General features: G+C 48.8%; 1 protein-coding gene across 3 annotated transcripts; it reads right to left on the bottom strand.

The window, feature by feature from the left end:
- Positions 1-406: 406 nt before the first annotated feature.
- Positions 407-20,880, bottom strand: NR2E1 (nuclear receptor subfamily 2 group E member 1). 3 transcript variants are annotated; one of them, XM_045843468.1, is made up of 10 exons: positions 20,150-20,880; positions 15,414-15,559; positions 12,127-12,214; positions 10,408-10,643; positions 9,745-9,843; positions 8,932-9,078; positions 6,581-6,677; positions 6,044-6,193; positions 5,687-5,792; positions 407-1,744 (listed from the first exon to the last, which is right to left on the bottom strand). In XM_045843468.1, the coding sequence occupies exons 1-10, from the start codon at positions 20,172-20,174 to the stop codon at positions 1,582-1,584; spliced, it is 1,257 nt and encodes a 418-aa protein (XP_045699424.1). In that variant the 5' UTR covers positions 20,175-20,880; the 3' UTR covers positions 407-1,581. The 3 variants fall into 3 exon arrangements, with proteins under 3 accessions (XP_045699424.1, XP_045699425.1, XP_045699427.1); XM_045843469.1 differs by lacking the exon at positions 9,745-9,843; XM_045843471.1 differs by lacking the exons at positions 8,932-9,078; positions 9,745-9,843.
- Between the last annotated feature and the right edge of the window lie 1,420 nt (positions 20,881-22,300).

Genomic DNA, 22,300 nt, shown 5'->3' with positions numbered 1-22,300 from the left:
GAAACAGAGGAGTAAGTGAATGAAGACTCTGTTAATCGTCCTCTTTCCTCCTCACACAGCAATTTTTCTAACAGAGGCAATTACATTTGAGAGCTGCAGAGAATGGAATCTTATGTTGTATTTCTTTATTCATCATTTTACAAATGGGATTCACTGTAAAAAGGAAATTGCCTTTGTAGTTCAGTTCTTCAGGCTGGAGAGCTCTGAGCTTCAGTTTCGACACCAGCTGCTGCCGCCACCTTGTAAATGCTGGGTGAGACCTGGCCAGGGAAGGAGGCTAAGAAATCAGACAGAGTCCAGTTCCTTTAGATTCAATATATTTTTATTCTTTGTAAATACAATGAGTACAACCTTTTTAACTTCACAAATCAGTTAATTCACTTTGTACAAGAAAAGTTTTACTCAACCTATGATAGTTCAAGTGCTGAATATTTTTCCTCAGTGCTAGAACCTACTAAATCAAAATGTGAAAAGTACAGCAGCTATTTTAAAATGTTTGTTTCTACATTTCCATAAGTATAGGTTCATACCAAAGGAGCAGCGTGTAATGTAGCATGGGGTGTGTGTGTACAATGCACACAGTCAAGGCTTTACTAGAAACCAGTGTTCTGAAAGGCATTTAAGAGTCTCAGGCTGTTAGCAGTAGATCAGCTGAGCAACCGCGTAGTGCTCACCTCCTTGAGGTCCCTTCGGCATCACGTCTGTGTTCGTTTCCTGGGTGGTGTGACTCACTGAAACATCAGCTTGGACCCTCACTGCCTTTGGTTTCAGCACTGTTTCAATGGGACAGCAACCTGCCTCACTCAGTCGCTCACCTCTACTTTATTTGGTTTTGCTGTTTTTATTCTTCCTCCCTCACCTTCTGTTCTTTTAGTAAAGCTCTTCTATTTTTGAGATGTTATCCAACCTGAAGTCCTGGTGAGAATTTCACTTTCATCCACCAATTCTTCTGACAAGGTTGCCTGGCCTACGGTATTAAAAGAAGAACGAAAGAAAGGAGAAAGGAAAAAGCGAAAAAGCCAATCTCAAGGCATAAGCTACCTTTCACTTATTAACTCAGTTCTGAAGGTCACTTAATGATGCATTACAATAGAATGGAAACTTTTGATAAAACGTTTGATTTTCAACCTAACCATTGTTTTTAAAATGAAGTCTCCACCATAAGATGGTTCTAAGGGCTGCTGCATGGTGTTACGCACAGAGCTGTATTTGGTTACCCAACTTTATGTGCTAAAAAGGAAAAGAAAGTTCTACTTGTGTTTCAGCATATGATGTTCAGAGAGATCTTCCAGGTGAGAGGCAGAGTGGCATGGCCCACGGCAACCCTCAATTTGGTCCCCTCCCAGGGCACAGCAGCAGCACGTTATCTGCTCAGGTGGTCCTGTTATACCCCCTTTCCTTTCAGGCTGCCCTACCCTAGGTGAGGCAGCAGGTCAAAGCTCCTGGAACTGTTTTGTGTCAATGGACTTTTTTTTCCTGAAGGCTCCACATCCCCAGATGTATGTTTCCTGAAGGGTTTGTTAGTTGAGGCTTGTCCTCCATGGGGACTGTCCCATACAGAACAGTAGGGACTTGAAGGGCTTAGATATCACTGGATTTGTACATATCTGAAAGCAGTCTTGTAATTGGCACGTTGCCGATGGTCTTTTTGAAAAACACTTCTTCTATGGTTGATGGGCTAATGGAACGCAAAGCTGGCAAAAGCAGCAGAAGTTTTCCAAAGCGACAGGGCTGAGTGGGATATCTGGAATAGAAGCCATGAGAGCAAGGTCAGATCCATTACCACTGGGAACTGACATATACTTGAACACACACCCTCTCCAGCACCATGTCCTGGTGGGGCCTCTTTAGTAGCACACTGTCCATGCAGCAGAGTCCCAGACAGGCACTACTGTCCTTGCTTCGCACAAAGATAATCTCAGCCTAGGGAACATAAATGATGTCCAAATGACATGATGATTGTCTCAACATTAGCAAAGGGGTTGCATTTTGTTTGGAGAAAAAAAATTGAGAAACACAGTACTAAGTTTAAGCTAAATAGTAAATGCAAGGCTCCTGGTATAGGAGCTAGTGGTAGTATCCATGTCTTCTGATCTTCGAGGTTCCTTCTTTGCAAGGCAATTTCCCTCAAATAAAATGGATTCCTTTTCTAGGAAATTCTCCAAAATTATTATTCAGGCATTATACTTAGTCACTTTCAGGAATAATTCTGTCCTTATTACACTGAAAATTAAAGACTAAGTTCTGTTGGGTGGCAGCGCCACCCAACTTTCATGTCAATGAAATTGACATGTAGTTAAAGATGTGAGAAATTGCTTAACAATTTCCTCTCTTAATGTCCAACACACATCAGTGCTCAGATGTGCAAGTTCAATTTTCTACTGCCTTCTGATGCCTATAAGTCACCTCCTCACTGCAGCTCCGAATCAGTAGCTTGGAATCAGGTATCCATACACTCCACAGGGGTTGGGGGGCTCCCTTCACTGAAACAAATGACCTGAGATACTGAAGTCTGGGGTCACATATCTGTGAATGGCCCAGGCTCAGCCAACAGCCACAAGGTGTTAGAAACTGACAGATACGGAAATCCCTCCATAGGCTTTAGCTAGCTGAATACTGAGTTTAGCTGCCCCGCAACTCCACCCTACAAAAACTAGAGTCCAGGGAAGCAACTTTCCCGCTTGTCTCCTGGCTTTGAGCACATGAGGGTTCCTCTCTGCAACTTGATACGAGGCTGGTAGTTCATTCTGAGCCCCTGGGAATCTCACTTGGCTCTTTCATCGCCAGCCTCAAGAGCACCCATGGACGGGGAACACCATATCACCTTTAATAATGTAATATGGAAATGGTGAGGCTTATCTACATTTTGTTTAAAGCCTAACTTCCATCACTTACTTTCCTTACTAGAAATACCTCCTATGTTTCTTTGGAAGAAATCCCAAGACCCACATCTCCATTTTGCCTTGGACACTTACTCTCTTTAATAGCTCTGTTTCCCTGCCCAGGACCACCAGGCGGAAGGAGTTTCCCTGCAGTGGGTGGGACACAGCAGCTGCTGAGACCAGCCTCTCGGTGTCTGCAGCATCCACCTAACAGCTGGGAGGTTCCCAGGGTGAGAAACAACTGTGGGAAGTGATTACTCCTAAAAAGGATGGATTTTGGAGAATCCATAGACACTTAACTCCTGATTTTCTATAAATAAGTGATCTATTCACTTTCTCACCCACTTATTTTATTCTCCAGTTAAGGAGGGACTGGTTAGTCATTCAATAAGAATTGTCCTTTATATGCGAAGTACTATGCTACCGAGAAGTAATAAAAACGTGTGTGTAAGAAAGAGAGAGACAGACACAGAGAGAGTGTGTGTCTCTGATAGCTCAAAATTATTTTTTTAAAAATAGCTGTGTCCCTGGTTTCATCCACTGGCAAAAATAACTGGGAGTGTTCTCTCAGGTGTGTTTGAGTCTGTCACAGATCCGTGTATTCGATCTTTGACTGTAACATATGGTTCGTGTGAAGTGCCCATTCCTAGCTTCCTCCTTATATCATAGGTATTTGGAGAAGTAGCTTAGAGAGGTGTAACAATGAGCTCAGTTTGTAATCTCAGCAACTAATGGACAAGTAGTTCAGGTTGCTATGTTAACTTTTCATTTCGATTTCCGATTTCATTTTTCTAGACGGGAAAGTGTGAGAGGAAAATGTTCACTGATTTGAAGGACCTAAGAAATAAGGAATAGTCAGTTTTGTCACATGCATGAGTCTATATCTTAATATTAAATTATAGCCCTGGCTGCTATGACTCAGTAGATTGAGCAGCGGCCTGTGAATCAAAAGGTCACTGGCTCAATTCCCAGTCAGGGTACATGTCTGGGTTGCGCAGACCAGGTCCCCAACTGGGGGAGTGTGAGAGGCAACCAATTGATGTTTCTCTTCCTCTATTACTCCCTGCCTTCCCCTCCCTCTAAAAATAAATAAAATCTTTTTTAAAAAATTAGAACTATAGCAGGAATCATGAAACAAGAATAAAGCAGGTGAGGTCCCTACATGAATAATTTTCTTGTTTTGAGCGTGGGGAAGAAGTACTATACTTGCTACTTCTCTAAAATAGACTTTTGTTAATTTATGGTTTAATTCTCTCAGGCTCTCTCAGATTCTCCCCAGTCACCGCTCCGGCACCTCCCACAGCACCTCTACCAGCCCCTCTCCTGGATCTAACAAACACCCCTTCTCCCTGCCATTCAAGGATACCAGCTCATGTGTTGTCTCCTTCATCGATCAGCCTTTCCAGATTCTCCCTCATCCCACCTCCCCCAGCTAGAATTCATCTCTCCTTCTCCCCACTTGGCTTTTCCCTCTTCTCGGGTCTGAACCGGAGCAACACTTCTACCTATTTCATGGAGCACGAAGGGGCGGTGTCTTGCTGGCCGGGGTCCCGCGTGCTCACCAGCACAGAGCCAGCATTCAGCGAAGGCGGGACTGCATCCATAACAGGGTGTCATGTTCTTCTCAGTTTAATGTTCTTTACACCTTAATGGCTCTCAATAGCAAAGGCCAGTTCTAATATACAAATTAGTTTTTAAGTGGGGAAATTTGGTGCTGGCCCATTTTATAATTTTGAACAAATACTCAGTGCCTATTATATACATACTGAAATGTAACATGGATTTTAAGTTTATAAACCATGGCACATTGCACTATCACACAACACAGTTTCAATGGTATTCCATGGACAGGGAACAATTTTATTCAATAGTATTCAAAAGAGGATTTGTAATAAAAATAAGGAGATCCTAGACAAACAGGTATTACTCCAAATGAATACAGTTGACTCGGGGTTTCTCTCACTCCTCACATAAGGGGGATGTTCACAGCCTCTAGTCGTCTGATTTAGTTATTCCAAAGCAATGTCTCTGGTGATACTGAGACAATAGAGACAGGCTTCCATGGACTTCCCTTTAAGACCAACCTAGAGAGTAAGTAAGAATAGCAACTCTATTCTAACCTCAGATTCACCACAGACCTAGCAATGTTCCATACCTCTTTAAAGTTTTGCCTTTTTCCCTCTGAAAATGGGAACAGAAAGTCTGTACTTCCTGGTGAACTTGCCCATTGGTGGGCCAGCAGGAGGCCCAGAGGCTGAGAGTTTCTAGAAACAGACAAGCACAGCCTCTGCCAATGGGCCCTGCTTGGCCAGACATACCTGGTGGGTGCTAAGACTCCACATAACTCAACAGATAGCAGTCAGCAGTTATGATGAGGGTAGAGATAGCCTCTCTAGAAAGTTCTTTAGTCCTTCTATTTGGGGTTGGCATCCAAAGAAAGGCACTTGCCTCTTTTAAAGGATGACTTGACTACTTTGCACTATATCAATTATAACACTTAGCCTTCATTTTTTATCTTTCCTATATCTGGATCCATCCATACAAATGTATTTGACTATTTTATGAATCAGCTTGTTCAACCAGGTCAGCCATAAGGCATCTGGCCATCTGAGTGATGATCTAATTCGACTTGCTCCTCTCACCCACCTTGTGAGAGATAGGTAAGGACATAAATTCTAAGTAAATTAACTTGCTGGCAACAGAACAATTAGTCACAATGTTTGAACTAGCTTATTACCCTCTGCTTACACATTCACAATGGAAGCAATTTTCTTAAGGACACATTCAAGGCAAACAAGAGTTACCTGGTGTGGATGTAGCTGTTGAGAGTTAGCTGAGCCTCGTCTTGAAGAGCTGCAATGGCAGCAGCATTCCGGAAACTTCGCAGTTCAGAACCACTGTGTGTAGGAACTAGAAATGAAGACCAGCAAACTGTGAGGCAGCACAGGAAATGCAGATGGGGAAAGTGCTTGTCTGGAAGTGGATAGCTAGCAGGAGAACACACAGATCACCACAGCTACTAAAATGGAGCCAGACTAAGAGTCTCTGCTCCCTTGAAAACTGTCACTTCTTCTTGCAAAGCTAAGTCTGGACTTTGAGGTAGCTGAACTGGTGAGGTGGTGAAACTGGGGAAGAAGAGACGGGGGTTTGTGTTCGCTTACCAGCTTTGAAAGTGACGATGCATTTTAGACAGGCAAATTCGGTAGCATCTAGCCGGAGTTGCCTAAACCGAGCCACCACCTCTTGTAAAGCCTGTATTTCAGATATAATCTTGTTCAGCTTCTGGGAATCTGTGTTGTCACCATTCATGCCTAGAATAAAAATATGGAATAAATGTTATAATATGAAGGCATTTTCATAATTTAATATTGATTTTTGACAAAATTCTGCATATCAATATCTATTCAATTGTCACTCTAAGATATCTGATTCCATGTAAACTGGTTATATTGTATGAAAGTTAATATAAAATCTTCTTTTGGATGATAACAAACACAGTAATTTGCATTTAAATAACAATGCAAGCAGTCATGAATACAACAAAACAACATTATTTGCATTTAAATATAGATTTATAAATGACAGGTATACTCTATTGTTCAGCAGGAATTTGTTATTCTTTACATGTTGTTCTTTTTTCAGTAATGTATTTTTATGGTAATTTCTACAACAAAGTCATTAAATTGTGCAATTCTTACCAGATACAGCCAGTAGAGTGTTAGCATCAACCGGAATGGCCCATTGTGCTATTCCTAGAACAAACAGTTCTCTCCAAGCATCTTCCAAAAGCATCAGCTGTCATACAATAGATGTATAATATAATATAGTGTGTAATTTATAAATTTACAAACAATTTCAATATGTAAATTTCTATTATTTTAAAAGTGCTTTAAATGCCTGTCTCGGTAATTTTTCCTCTGAATACTCTAGCTCTCCCTTGTTCTTCTTTTTGACAAGGTGCCTATAGAGAAGCACATGCACTGGAGAGTCAGCCATTTGAATTGCCCAAAGTTTGCTTCCCTTGGGAGCAGGTTTACCCTTCTGGTCTTCCCATCCTTTTGCTCCCAACCACCTAGAAACTCCTCCCAGAGACCCAGGCTCAATGAGGTACCACTGGCATCTCAGCAGGTGGATTCCCCTCGTATAAAATGCTGCTATGATCAGGGTTGATGTTTCCAGACTAAGCTTGCAGATCTGGGCCCCTATCTTCCTGGTGGGTGTAGGGGGCTGGGTGGGTGGGGGAGAGAGAGAGAAAGAAAAAATCATTAATTCCCAAGAGGCATGCAGGGAAATCAGGGTGTAATTATGTTAATCGGGTTTTGCTGAGTTTACCTCATCTCACTGCCTGATTTTTCTGAGACTCATAAGTGGACAGCATCAAGGTGCTTGTCATTCTCATTCTAATAAAATGTGCTACTGAATATTTAAAATGAGAATGTGGCTCCTTTTCCACATGGATGTACTGCGTTCCACTTCACGGCAGTTTGCTAGCTGTCAGAGGGTTTCTATCGGAGGGCTGAGTGGCAGACAGCAAATAAATTTTGCTTGAATTAAAGAGTCTACAAATACTTGTTTTGAGGGGAAAAATAGCCCATTTACACACACACACACACACACACACACACACACACACACCAGGGAATGATAGAGCCAACCAGTAAACCTGGTCAGGGATAGAACCTAACCATCTAGAAAAATCTGTTTTTTGAAAAATCTATAAAAATTCAGCCAAATCTGGATGATTTATGTGAAAAGATTTCCTTTTGGAAGCTAAGAGCTAAATTATGAAGGCTTGCAAACAAAATTAAAAGGTTTAACTTTCAAAATGTGTTATTTTTACTTTTACTGCATTGAGCACTAAAAAAAGAATGATTTAAAAATGCAAGGTGAACAGTATCTAATTCTGGCCATATCTGAAAGTCCAGGTCTTGAAAAAAAAGAACGTTCCATGCTAGAAGATTAGATGTTTTTAGCACATTGCCAGGTCTCTCTGTAGGAAACGTACTTCATATTAAGGGGCACTATTATGCTTTAATTAAGTATAAAATGAATTACAGAAATAAATCCCTTTAGAACTGCTTATTAGCCTTTTGGGAAATTTGTCATTAATTCTCATGAATGTGCTGGTAACAGCCCATGGCTATGAATACTTCATTTTCTTCCATTCCTTTAAGGTTAGAAAAACTCCGGCAGAGGCCATTTCGGATACCCCGAACAACAAAATTTCTGGGTGTCGGGACACTGCAGGTTTTAGCACAACAAACTTTTACTGCCTCAGAATGTCATTTACAAGCACAGAATTATGCACAATGCTTATTTGTTAATGAACCTCTGAAAGCACTGAAAGCATCAAGGGAGAACTCAGCTCACAGGAAGTGCGCAATGTGCCCTTTCATCCTACACTCGGGTAAATTAGTGGCCAAAACTGTATCACAGTGGACAATACAGAGCTGTGATTAGAGAATACTAAAACTACTTCCAAAAATCTCACAGGAGAATACTCTTCCATTTCCATTGGAACTCTCAGTTCCAATGTACTTAAGGAAACAATATTTTATTAACAGTTTTAAAAATCATTAAGAATTTGTGATTAAATTTGATGTTTCAATTAAACTAAAAAAATAATGATGTTCTTTTGCTTTACATAGACCAGATCCAACTTTTCTGAGTTAACATAATTATATTTCTTTTTAAAAATTTTTATTTATTTTTATTTTTATAGAGCACGGAAGGAAAGGAGAGCAGGAGAGAAACATCAATGTGTGGTTGTGTCTCTCACATCCCCTACTGGGGACCTGGCCCACAACCCGGGCATGTGCCCTGACTGGGAATCAAACCAGCAACCCTTTGGTTTGCAGGCCCACACTCAATCTACTGAGCTACACCAACCACAGCATAATTATATTTCTTAGTAAGAAGAAATTTGTTCTTAAGATCTGATGTCTGACCTTGGCGATTTATCCAGGTAACCTACAGGTTCATAAGACTGACCCCCGTTGCTTCTTCCCAACTTCCGTCCCCCAAGACCTTCAGGCCCTCTTGGTCATACCTGGTCTTGCAAAGACAGGGTGGAGAAAGCTGGTACACTCTTAGCCCACTTGATACTCATAAACAGAAGCCTGGCAGCTGATTCACACACTGACTCTGTGGCCACTTCATAGAGATACATTGGGGTCCCATTTACTTCATGGGGGTACTGGGTGGGGAAGAAACAGAGACACCAGAGAGTGAGGAAACCACAGCTTTGCAAGAAGAGCCAACTTTTTCATTTTCTAATTTGAACACAGAAGGAGAAAGGAATTTGGATATTCGGCTCAAATGGGCAGTTGCCATAGGGGGGTATAAAGCAAACGTCTACATTTACAGAGTTTGGGAAATTGCTGGGAGAGACCTATTTCCACTCTCTGTGGGCCTGTTCCTTCCAGAGGGGCATCTGGCTTTTCTATCCCCTGTAGCAAATTTTCCTTGGGCTGAGACAAGTGCCAGGCCTGTCTCCCAATTTAGACAAGAGCTGCTTGCATTTGTGTAAATAAAAATAGATGTGAAAAAGTATAAATTAATAAGCATCCCAAACACAAATATGCATATGAGTATTTTTAGAAAGGATTAGTATATTATGGAAATATTTCAATTAGACATCTTAATCATTCACAGAACATTCCCATTCATAACTGACAACATATTCATAACACTACTTTCCCAAGCTTATTATACACATCAAGGGTAAGGAAGCAATATTAAATATTTTGCGTGCATGTTTGCCCAGGTGTTTGGCTTCCCTGCAGTGTGGGGCTGCAGCTGGCCCTCCTGGGGGGAGATCCAGAGCCCTTCTTGGCCTGGAGTGGGGCCTCTGGGTAGGTACCAGCTGGAAGCCTGAAGGGTAGTCCCTAGGTGGCAGCTTTTTTAGGTGGTTCTGGCTCCGGCCCTGCCAGTAGAGGCTCAGTCCTGGAGTAAATCCATGCTGCTCAGAAGAGAGTGAGGGGAGAGTGAGAAATGAAGGAAGGTTCCTCAAACTGTCCCAACAGGGTGAGTTTCAGATTCCTCCCCTATGTTAGGGACCCACAGTTTTTCCCAAGAGAATAAATCCCTGAGATTTGCAACTCAGGGACTCTCCTGCCAGCTCTAAGCAACTCCTTTCTTCTCCAAAGAAATGCCTGCTCTCTGGCCCCCAGGAGAGATCCCAGGCTGCCCTCTCAGTTCAGTCAGGGCTCCCCACCAGCGCGTTTTCCAAAAGTGCATCTTCCTTCCCCTGCACTCACATCAAGCTTGCTGAAAGGGGCTCTCTGGCAGATAGGACTGGAAGTCCATATTTGTAACAGCCAGAGAGTAACTTTACTATATACTAAAGTCCGAGCACCCTCAGCTCAACCGGGAAGAGCTGAAAGGCCCAGAGCTCCCTGCAGGGCTCTATCAGTAACCTTCAAGTTCTCTCTATCTTTTGCCTGACCCCATCCCAGTTCAGAAGGAATGGGTGCCCCTCTCATTTCCCTCCCCTTGTCACCAGACTCCCAGGAAGGCCACTAACCTTGGGCGTGGGCTGAGCCAGGCTCACAAGGGTCTGCCTTTCCGGGGTGGTGGACACCGTGGCCAGCTCGAGGCCATGTGGCTCCAGTTGCGTGACTGTGGTGAAGAAGGCCGGCGCGGGCAGCGCTGCAGAAGGGAAGTGTGCGGCTGCCCCATTCTCTTCCTTGTGTCCACGGAAGTAGAGGGCCACCTGCTTGCGGATGGTGGACGTCCGAGGTCCCCGTTCATGCTGCACAGCTGCAGAGACAAATGGACACACACCTGGGATCAGAGTCTTGGCGACACTTAGCCCTGCTGTGCTGCAGGGCCAAACACCAGGTCAGGGCAGGCAAGGCCACCGGAGAGGTGAGGAGGGAGAGGAATATGGGCCCTCTTTGATCATCTGAAAGCTCCACTGTACACTTTGGGGAGGCTGCGAAGAGGAGCTCAGCACAAAGTATCAGGATAACGACATGTCTCCAGCAAGACTAGGTGTGTTCTTTGTCCATTCAAGGCTCCTCCCCACACAGGGGGGTCTCAGGCACACACAAGAGGGACTAGCTGGGTATCCTGGTCCACGGCCTAGAGGAGAAAGGGGCACTACGTCTCTGCACCGACCTTTCCCAATTGACCCAAGGATGGTTCTCCCCACCTCCACCCCGCCCATGTGGAAATGTTGTTTGGCCTCTGAGGGCTGCAGGGAAAAAGGACCTGAGCTCAGGGACACTGGGGGATGGGACAAGTGAGAGCCTGTCTCAGAGTGTGCTGGAGGAAGGCAGGGGAGATGTGACAATTACCACCAACAGTTTAAACAAACAAATTAATTCAGGGCAATCTTCCCCTCGCCTAGCTTGACAACTTGTCAATACACAAGTTCAACAGGTTGGACGCTCCCTCCTGCTTCCTGGGCCTCGGAGGAAGGCGCTCTCCCGGGTGAGCACTGTGCCTCCTAGGGCTGCCACCTGGGCCACTGCGACTGCACCCTGAGCTGAGGCCCCATTCCTCGCTCAGGGCCCTTGCTCCCCCACCTGGCCCGGCCTGGGATGCCCTAGCCAGGCCATCACACTGCAAACACATGCCTTAGTTCTTGCTGCACACGCCTTTAAGAGCCTTTCTGGGAGCTGGGTGTCCGAGGCACTCACAGGTGTCACCCAACCTTTTCAGCCCCTTTCTGCAGAGCCAAGAGAAAGCCTCGGAATAGCCCAGGTTACCACAACGAGGGTCCCAATTTTGGAATCTTGCTGATTCTCCAAATAGGGACTCAAAATTCCAGGTGACCCTCCCACCTCCCACACTTCGTCTCCTAGTCCCCACGACCTCCTCCTCCCCTGGAGACTATCCAGACTTCGAGATCCTGCAGGAGGCTAACAGGCCCGGGGGTGGTTACAAAAGGGCTGTAAGGAGAGGTGAAATGAGGAATTAAGATGGGAGGCAGGAAATACTGCCTGTGTCTACAGCAGAGAGGGGTCCCAGGAGTGCTGCCTTCTTGGGGGTGATTGTGGGGCACAGGTTTCTTATGTGGGCATGAGCCTTACCCTAGGCAGTTCATCGGGGTCAGGAAGGAACTCTCGCTGGAAGATAGGGAAGGATAAGGATGAGGCTGAAAGCCTGAAGCCAATTCCTAGCATCCAGAAAGAAGTGCTTGGGAAATGGTTTACAAGCATAAGAGTGCCGTGTATTTTCTGTACGTACAATTTACTTATTAATCAACGTAAGAAGAGTAAAAAGATGTACTAATTACCATCTTTGTTCATGTTGACTTCCAAACACTTCTTGAGCCGACACGCCCTGCACTGGTTTCTGTGCGTCTTGTCCACCGGGCAGCCTCCCTAGAAAAGAGCGCAGGCTGTCAGCGGCCCCGGACCTTCAGGCTGGCGACGCGAGGCCGGCGCTGGGCCGGGGAAACCGGGGAAACTGGCGTGGGGGTGGGAGGAGGCGGGAACAGATCCGGCCACCGACCCCTGGGGCCGTGAGGCCAGGTCCCTGGGCACCAGCACGACCTGGTAGAGGAAGGGCTGGGATTCCCGGGATTACCTCAAGAGGCCCAGCCCATGACCCTGTGAAAGTGGACAAGGAGGAAAACCCTTCTCCAAGCAGGCGAAGGGTCACCTCTCCTGGTTTGCCAGACTCTGCTGTGCGCGGAGAAGCTGCGGAGGGGAACTTCCGCGAGGGGAGAGGGTGGTGACGCTAGGAGGCGGCTTTTTCAGGACCAAAGACAGCGACCTGGCCCCAGCGCTCCGTCGGGGACTGGCTGGTCCGCCAGTCTCCCGGCACTGCCCCCCCTCCCGCGAGCTAACTTTCCGCTCCCGGTCTTAGTCTACTTTTCTGGGTCACATAAGTATCTCCTATTTATTCTTTACTCTCCCGTTTCCGAACTCTTGCCTTTGTGTTGAAAGCCATCCTTAGAACCAGCATGGCGAGCGTTGTCTTACAGCCTAGTCTCAGCCCTGAACCGTGCACGCACAACCATTCCCCGAAGCTGAGGCAGAAGCCAGGGTGCGTAGGAGGGCAGCACCCACAGAGCAGAGGGTGGGAAGGGAGCAGGCCAAGGCTAAGATGAAACCCAGAAGTGCCCACCACGGGAATATGACCAGGAAGAGACTGTGACGGCCTGTCTAACAAAAGGACCATACAGGCTGAGAGTATTAGCAGGATAACTGAAAAATGAGGCAGTTGCTGCCTTGGACATATTTATCTGAGACACGTGAGAAAATAAATATTTTACCAAATGCAATTTTATGAGAAAATGCTGGCCATTGAAGGAAGAAATTTACAGAGAAAGTTTCTTATGGAATTCATTCAGTGTTAGGTGTTACTCCTGAGAAAACACATAAAAATCTGCATATATATTTTATATACAGAAAATACATAAGTTAGATGCTCTCTTGTGCTTATGAGATGATACTGTTAAATTTGCAATGGGAAGAAATATAGTGAAGTAAATGCATTTTTATTTTGCTTCATAATATCAAAATTTCATATATGCTGAAGTTGGACTAAGTATATTTTCTAAAATGTCCCTTTGGAAAAATTACACACTAGAAAACACAGTTTTATAATATCACACCCCTCTGATTTAAAATATAGATTTATTTAAATAAAGGTCGGGCATGGATTCATGACAATTTCTAAATGTCCTCACTGCTGTTAATAATAACCTGGAATACTATTCACTCAATCTTCAAATAAAGGTGAGAAGAAAATAATTTTTGGTTCCCGAGTGAATTCTTTAGGGCATCTTGGCTGGCCTGTGCAGTAGCTCACTGTAAAGAGGTTTGAAGAACTTATTGAATGTAGTCATCTGTCTGTCCTCACACATTATTCCCCTAGTGTTCTATTGACATGTTAGTACAAAATGGAAGCCTTCGTTAGTTTTTAAGAGTGTCTTCAAACCAGATCATATATATGTGAATATCTAGAGTGGGAGAGAAAAATGAATTCCTCAGCCTGGGCCATTCATTCTCTCTACAAGGAGAGAACCACCAAGCCTGATGAGTCTATTATCACTCCTTTACAAACACTTGGACTGGCATCAATATAAATTGATAGCCAACTTCTTTGAAAATATCAAGCATAACATCTGAGGTTTTGATTTCCCAATTCAGCGCATTGCATAAAAGTAACAGACAATTTAAGTGGAAGCCTGCTCAAATTTGATGACCCCAGTGACCCCAAATCCCTGCAAAGCCACTGGGATGCAGGCCTGTGAGTGTGCAGTGTGGTGCACCCACATGGTGAAGCTAGAAACTGATCCAGAGCTGTGAACCCAATTAAACAAGTGACAGGACTGGAAAGTTCCGAATTCGTTTCCCAAATGCAGATAGATGTCTTCTTGTTCTTGTTGATAATCCAAATCCACCAGAAACTGATACAAGCAGACATGGCTTCAGCAAAAGAATAATTCACTAACATCATGTATGTCTAAGTATGTATGTGTATCATATTTATACATATAGGTTAACTAGTGAAGATGTTTTACCATTTTGGTTACCAAAGGATGACTTCTGACTAAAAAGCTCTCCGGGATCTCCTCAGATCTCCGCCTCCTCAAGAGTCAGGCGGGTGGCGCTGTGCTGAGGGTCTGTGTGCCTGGCTAAGGAGAAGGCAAAGTGTGGGACCGGAAGCCTGAGCCCCTAGGTTGAAATAAGCTTATTACTCAGCTGTGACATGAGTCAAGGGGTTCTGTTCACTCATCCGGGAAGCTTTGGCTCATGCTCAGCACAAGCCCCAACTCACCTGTTTCTTTGAGACAATTCAGCCTGCCTAAGACCAAAACAGAACCAGCCAGGCACGTCTTCTAAGCAGAGAAAGAGGAGATATGGGGACCTGAGAGAAGGGCCCAGTTCCTCCTTCCTTGGGAGCCATCTCTTTTCTGTTCAGTCTGCCCTTTTCTGACAAGGCTCAGCAAGAGTCAGAACAGCCCTGTGTCTCCAAAGTTGAAAGGGCACAGCCCCTCACAGAGCACATCCTTTCTGTTCCAGTGGCTAAAACTCACTTTGAGTCTTGACCTTGACCAGGATGCCCTGTGCCTTTTACTTCTGTCATCCCAGGTAGTGGTCGAGGCACTGGGCTGCTAGGATGGGGGCGTGGTGGACACACGGCACAACCTAGCCCTTTCTCTCCAGCTTACACGTGAAGTGTAGATTCTCAAGTCCTTAGTTTCCTTAGGTCCCCTGGTCAGGCTTTATAGTTACTGAGTGTGGGCCTCAACTAGTGTCAAAATTAGAGGATTAATTGTGTGGTGTGTGTGTGTGTGTGTGTGAGAGAGAGGGGGGGGTGACACTGGGGTTTCAGACTTCCCACTGTAAACTCATTGTCTTCCCTTACCACCACCCCCAAACCCCCACACTGCCCTGCCTTACCCAAGGGGAAGGGCCTCCAAGAGTTGAGTCAGGAAAGAGAGGAAGGGAGAGGTCAAGGTCTGGTCTCTCCGGAGCAGCCTGGAATCTCCGAGGAGAGCCCTTTGGCACAAACAAAGGAGGGGGAGGCAGCAAAGGGGAGCTGGGTAATGCAGCCTGGCTAAGGTACCTGGTTTCCAGATTTGCAGACATACGTCCTATTCCTTCGGATACTCCGTTTGAAAAAACCCGAGCAGCCGTCGCAGGCGTAGACCCCGTAGTGTTTCCCGGAGCTGCGGTCGCCACACACTTTACAGGGGATATCTAAAATGCGGCCTGAAATCGCACAGAAGACAGGGAAGGGGGGAAGGGGCGAGGAGGGCGGAGGAGAGGGAGGAAAGGGGAGAGGGAGAGAGAGATGCTAAGCAATCTGACCTCTGAAGGGATTAGCACCGAAGCTGCGGTAAAAGCAAATAATGAAGTGATTTTATAGCCAAACTTTTTTTCCTTGAGCAAGTGTCAGTTTCCTACAATGAGCATTATTCATGCACCGCTACGTGTATTTGGGTCTCCTCTAATCGCCGAGACCCATTTTGGAATAAAAGATTACAGCAGGCCGAGGCGGCAGCGCTGCCCGCCGCTGCCTTTCTGCTCCGCGGAAAGTTTGGTCGCCTCCCTCCCCCGCTCCTGCTTTTAACAGAGAAAGTTGTTAGTGAAGCGCGCGAGGAGACAAACTTGAAATGTAAAAGGAACCAGAAGAAAAACAAACACGGCTGGAACCAGGGATGGCAGCTGGAAGGCAATCGAGTTTTCTCTGAGCTGCCGGGCGGTTGTTATTATGAGGATTATTATTGTAATGCTAATACTAGGATTATTAATGATAATAAGGGTAGTGGTAATTGCCCAACTTTCGCTTTACCTATTTTTTTAAATGCTTGGTGGACTGCTTTTGAGAAATTATGTCGTTTAGGAAAAAATTTCCTCCCCAAAGTAACTAGAGAGCATGGGACTAGAGGCAAGTCGGAGAAGGGTGATTGATGAGCGTGTGAGATTTCCTGGCCAGGTGGGAGGGACAGCACCCTTTCTCCTTCCATCTCCCAGCTTCTTCCCGAAAGACCCGCCTCCTTCTGGAGCCTCTGGATCTCTTCCTTTCTGTCTTTCCACTGCTGTCCGAGGCTAATGTTTTACAGGGTCTGACTGATTTTTCTAAAGCCTCCTCCCTCCACACACACTCCCATGGACCTCTAGAGTCGCCAGGTTTAAGAGAACTTTCCTTGAAATTCCCTCAAGCCTGGGGTGGCTGCGGCCCTGGCGGAATGTAAGGGATGACATGATATTCGAAAATTCAGTAGGGAAGGGATTATTTTTCTCTAAGAGTAGAGAAGAGTACAACCAGCCTGGAGTGCTTTACAGGAACTTGGAAACCCTTCCTCCTACAGAGGGAGTATTAAATAAAGTGTTAACTTAATTAACACTTTAATGATAATGATGTTAATAATAATTAACTTCTTAACATTTAATTTTCCTTTCGGTACACGAAGGCCTGTCCGGACCCCTGCAGCCTCAGGCCTGGGTGAAACTTGACCGCTGCCCCCTGGGGCGCTCAGGCTGGAGTGAAGAGGGGCAGGGGTGAGAACGGGCGGGAGGAGTAGAGGTGGAGAGGGTGCGGCGGGGACGGCCCCCCTGAGACGTCGAAGGTGGAAACTTGCCGGAGGATTCCGAGACGTCTGGGCGAGCGCGCACCCGATGCGGTGGCCTTGGAGAGGCCAGGCTGGACAGGGAGGGAGGAGCGAGTGGGCGGGGGGGGGGGTGGAGTGGGAGGGGGCTCGGTAACCACCAGGCTCGGCCGGGGTAATTACAACCCCGCCGAAGCACCTGCCTATAGAGCCACCAGTGACCCGTCAAAAAGAGTAGCATGGGAATTCGGATGGCGACAAAGGCCCGCAGGGGAGGCGCGCGGCGCGGCGACCACCGCCTGTGCGCCCCCTCTCCCGCAGGGTGGGAGGAGAGATTTGCTGGAGGAGGGGCTGGAGAGACCGCTGGGCGGCCGCAGCGAGTCCTGTCCCTCAACCCCTTGGGCCTGTCACTGCGCCCGAGGCAACTCACGGCCACCCAGCGGGCCGGGACTCGAGCTCTGCTGCTCTGGCTTCAGTCCCCAGGTGCAGTAAATCTGGTTTCCATAATTTGCAACCATCCTCTTGTGCATAACACACCCCCCTGCCAGAGCTAGGGTCCACGTTTGGAATCCCGCCGCCCCAGATGTCCTCTTCGTCCCCCGGGCACTTTTGTTGATGCCAAGATGAGCGCGCAGGAGGAGCAATGGTCGGGACACACTCTCTAGAGAACCCCGACGGGGTGGAAGAAGGAGCCGGCTCCCGCTGGCGGGGCTCCTTGACCGTAGTCCCCCGGGGCCACCGCGGCTGCGGGTCGGCCCTGCTTCTGCGTAGACTAGGGCAGCTTAGACCCCCGCTGCCCTCTTGGGGCCGGGCACAGGAGGGTGGGACGCAAAAATTCCAGAGCCTATCGAGTCTGCGCTTCAGACTCCGCTGCCCTGCCACGTTAAGGTGATTTGGGGTCACGAGACAAGCTGGTTGACCCCCTTGCGAAACTCCTCTCATTTAACAAACAGAGCGAGCTCCGACGTGAGGCGAGCGGGAGTTTCCTGAAACTGCAAAACCGTTCTTAACTTCCCTCCCCAGGGGTCCCATCGAGGCTTTTTGTGTGTCATAATTGCCTAAAGATATATGGCAGCTTCGATTACTGTAATTACCATCAGGGGCTGTTGAAAGAAGTTAGTCCGGGCTGCAGGGGTGACTGACCGGGGTCTTGTTACCACCCAGGCGGGGTTCCCGGTTGACAGCGTACTGCTCTCCAGCCGCGAAAGGCCGCGCGCGGCAGGGGCTGCAGACCTCGCGGCCTGGAGGGGCCCTGACCTCGCCCGCTGTGCGCCGACCTCCTCGCCTCCCGGGGCCCGCGGGCCGCAGGTTTCGCGCAGGGCTGCCGCCACTGCTCTGCGAGGGCCCGGCTGCAGCGGCGCCACGGGCGGGAGCTTCGGTCTTTCCAGCCAGAGAAACCTCAACAGCAGCAGCTGGACCTGCGCAGGGGGACTCGAGGCTTCCGAGGCCAAACCTGCCAGGCTCTCGGGAAGTTGGAAATCTTCCAAGTTTCCCCGATGCATCGCTCACTCTTTTTTTTTCTGAAAGCTCTGAGGGTCCGACGCGTCCTAGTCCTCTGCACGCCGGCGGGCCCCCAGGGAACCGGCTGCGAGCCCGCCCCTCCTCTCGCATCCGAAGCCTCACCTTTCACGCACTCCCTCAACCACGGCGGCCCTTCACCCTCCAAGTGGGTGCAAGAGTCCCACACTAGTTACTTCCAGAGAAGGAGGCGAGGGGGCCTGTCACAGGGCGAGCGAGCAGGAGGCCTGCCGACGCCTGCCAGGGCTAGGGATTTTGCAATGAGTCTGGGAATGCAACGGGAAAGGTTTCTTTCTGCGCCTCCTGGAAAGGACCCTCGCACGAGGGAACATGGGCCACAAACCCCGAGCTCGCCTCCCTTCCCAGAGAGTCAAACAGGAGGCCAGGATAGGCCCGAGGCTAGAAACGCCAGTCCTTTTCAAGTGTTGGCTCTGATGCGGACTGCGATTATGTTTCCTTCTCTTTTCCCTCGGCCTAAATCTAAATATTTCTCCTTTTCTCTTTTTGTCCAATTTCATTTTACTCTAATTTTTAAAACGTCAGCGACCACATCAAAACAATCGGACAAAGTGAAAACAACCCACGTTTTGGGGGTGGGGGCGGAATTGCACCCCACAGCAGTGGGACTTGACTACCAGTTCTAAGAAGTGTTTCCGACTCTGCCAACTTTCAGAGTCGCGACAAAAAGGGCGAGGGAGGGGAGAAGAGGATGTTGTCGAGGAAAGCACGAATCGCCAAAAATGCCACAGGTGAAAACAGCAAGTGCAGCAGAACTACGGCACACGGAGACGCTGCGGCAGCCGACCCCACCCTCGGACCCTGGAAACTGCAGCCCCGGGACACCAGAAGGCGGGAGCTGAAATGCCTCTGGGAGACCCGAGCACTGCGGCCCTGCCGCCCAGCGCTGGCTCTGGCTACACGTCCTGGGTTCCGCAGTATCGGCTCACGCAAAGGCCCTTGCACGTCCACTAAGTCCTGCCCTAGGGCGTCTAGGGGCGGCTGCAGATCAGCCTTGGCTTGGCATGCCGAGGGACAGCCGCCAGCTAAGCAAGTTTGAAGGAGAGAAGCGCGCGAAAGGAACAGGCCGCACCTCCTGCCTCTGCCGAGTTCCTGCTCGAAAAGTCCTTGGGATTAGAGATTTGGTCCTCTCTTTGCAAGAACGGTTCGCCATACTTTAAATTCCCCAGTTGTGACTTACGCGGATTTAGGATTAAGGAAAATGTGACTTTTAAATTGTTTCTGCTTCCCAGTTTGCAGGATTATTTGCAAAAGCTATGAACAGGGTGCAAAGCATTCCATTCAAAATCCGCTTTTCGCAGAGTTGCTTCTGTGCGCCGGAGCTCTGAGTTTTGAGCCAGCGTGTTATCGTGCTGCTGCCTGGGGCTGGGGCCTACTTCCCGCCCCCATCGCCCCTTCCTCCCCACACCTGGCCTCCAAGTGGGGGGAACTTGCCATACTGGTGGGCTGGCTGCACGGGCCGCATCCTTCCCACCTTACCAGAAAGGGGTAGGGGACAGACTCAAGAAACTCAGGGGTAACGAAATTGTTCTGCCTTCACCACCAAACGCTCCGACTCACAGTCTACAAGGAGCTGGGCCAAAGCGCACAACGCTAACGGAGTACCTCTCTGGGGTTCGGGGCGGCTGCGCTCTGGGTAGGCTCTTCAAGGCCTCCCCGCCCGCCCGCCCCAGGCTGCGCGCCTGAGCCCCGCGGCGGCCCTAAAGGTACCCACTTGTTGATCCGGCCGGCTTGCTCATGCTTGCGGTCCCCGGGCGGAGCGGTTGGTGGGCGCTGCTCGAGTCCCGGCCGGCAGCGTCCGCCTCGCCGCCGGGCTCCGCCACTCTCCAGCCGCCCTCCAGCCTGCGAGGCTCCCGGGCTGGACAGGTGGATGTCGATCGCGCTCTGCGCTGCTCCCCGGGAGCTCAGAATTCGTTCCACAGTGGAAATTTAAGCATCCTTAAGTTTCTTCCCGGCTCTTGCAAAACTGCAGCTGCTGGGAATGTTGCTTGATAGGGACACACGCATGAACAAACAAATGGAGAGGCGGACAAGCAGACCGAAAGAAGGGAGAACAAGAGAGGGGTATTGAAGGACAGAGATGGAGACACGGAAATGGTCTTCCTACGGAGCAAGAATGGCAAAATCCCTCTCTTTCCCCATTCCTGTCTCTCAGTCTTCAGTTTCTCCCTCTACATTAAGCATGAAGAGTGTGGACAGATCTCTACAGACCGCTGGTCTTCTAAAGAAAGAAGGAAAACACAACCGCAGTCTCAGGCAGATGGGCTCGGCGCTGCCCAAACCCGAGCGCGTTGTGGGAAAACTAGATTGCCGGGAAGTCTTCCGAAGGAACAGGCGGCCAGGTCCTGATTTCCCGGGAGAGCCGCTCTCTCAGCGGCATAGGGTCCCCGAAGTTCATTACCCCGTGACTTTGTGCTCGTCGCGGCGGGCTGGGTCCGCTGTAATATCTCCAGAAGCGCTCTGACAGGCAGCCGCGGGGAGGGGAATAGGGCGTCCCTGGCCCACTTAGCTTTTCCCCCAACTCCTGGCGGGGTCTGACGTCAGCCATGTGCGGGGAGGGGATGGGAAAAGGGAGGGGGTTAAATGCTAATGATATTAATGAACCTCCAAGCGGCTCCCGAAGAAAATGCAGGCACTCTTGAGGCTGAGTTAGAGTGTGAATATAGGAGTGTGGTTCTGTGTGTGCATGATGGTGAAGAAGGTGCTGCTCTTGTAATAAAAATGAGTTATTATATTTCCTGGCAAAAGGGAAGGGGAGAGGAGATGGAGCTTTCTCAGAACCCGTTTCCCCTTCTCTCCAGAGTGCCAGACAAATTCATGGAAGAAACTGGGTGGCCGTGTATTTGAGTCCGATGGGGCGCGCCGGATGTGGTGAAGTGAGTTGGTCCCTTCTTGGTCCCGCGCCCCTTCTGCTGGGTAAAACTTGGATCTGGCCCGAGGTGAGTAATTATTCATTTGTAACTATCTATGGAAAGTTAAAGCTAAGGACGCCGTTTGGGAACTTGGGGCTGGGATGGCGTCTGCCGGAGGCTTCGAGCTCCTTAGGCCTTCGCGCTGTCCGCTTGGGCACCAGCCGCGGGGAGGGTGCCGCCCGCTTCCCAGAGCAGAGTCCCTACGGAGCCAGGAGAAACTCCTGTTACCTCCACTATCTGCACTGGGGTGGCTGGAGGGCAAAGCTTTTTCTCCTGCGGCTTGTTCCCCGTGGGCTTTGCTGGCTCCCTCTCTCCAGGCCAAAGGATTGTGAAGCGCTCCTTCGCCTCAGCAAGCTTCTCCCATCCCCGCCTGCCGGGAATTCCTGTGCTTCTCGCGTCCTGGTTCCTGCGCAGCGCGGGGAGAGCGCACGCCAAAGCAGCCGGTGAGATTCTGATCGCCTAGAGATTAATTCTTATTTAAGCTCTCCCAGACGCTTGAACTTGTCGAACTAGGGCTTTCCAGCCTCTCCTCAGGGCGTAGGTCCGGCCAGAGGTCAGGGGTCACGCCTTGTGCTCGCCAGTCCTCCACCGCGCGTTGGCCCCCCGCGAGGCGGCGGGGGCGGGGGCTCAAGGAGAACCCAAGCCAGTACTCTGCAGTTCTGCCCGCTCAACCTCAGCCCCACTGTCTTCAGACTCGTTGTCAAACCGGTCTTTTGATCAGAGTAGGCGTGTACAAGTGAGTGTTTGCAGGTGTCCTCCGCCCCTCCACTTCCCCAGCCTCAGCCCTCAGAGGGCGCAGCAGCTCCGGGGCAAAGGCAGCTCAGGGCACAGGTTGTGCGCTCCGGGCTGCGGCGGCAGCAGCAGCAGCAGCAGCAGCAGCAGCAACAGCAGCAGCAGCACGTGACTGCAACTTTCTGTAGCGGCCTGGGCTGGGCCTGGAACGCCGGGCCGCG

This window comes from Phyllostomus hastatus, unplaced genomic scaffold (assembly GCF_019186645.2).
Source record: "Phyllostomus hastatus isolate PE091 unplaced genomic scaffold, TTU_PhHast_1.1 phas_contig_40, whole genome shotgun sequence".
NCBI lineage: Eukaryota > Metazoa > Chordata > Mammalia > Chiroptera > Phyllostomidae > Phyllostomus > Phyllostomus hastatus.
This window is presented reverse-complemented; position numbering and strand designations above follow the sequence as displayed.

What these genes read in the sequence shown, in the direction of transcription:
- NR2E1 (XM_045843468.1), bottom strand. Translation starts at nt 20,174, where the DNA reads ATGAGCAAGCCGGCCGGATCAACAA. An exon ending in TCTGCAAATCTGGAAACCAG is followed by an intron (nt 12,215 to 15,413) that starts GTACCTTAGCCA and finishes GCTCTTTTCTAG; the next exon opens with GGAGGCTGCCCGGTGGACAA. An exon ending in AGTCAACATGAACAAAGATG is followed by an intron (nt 10,644 to 12,126) that starts GTAATTAGTACA and finishes TTGTCTCTGCAG; the next exon opens with CTGTGCAGCATGAACGGGGA.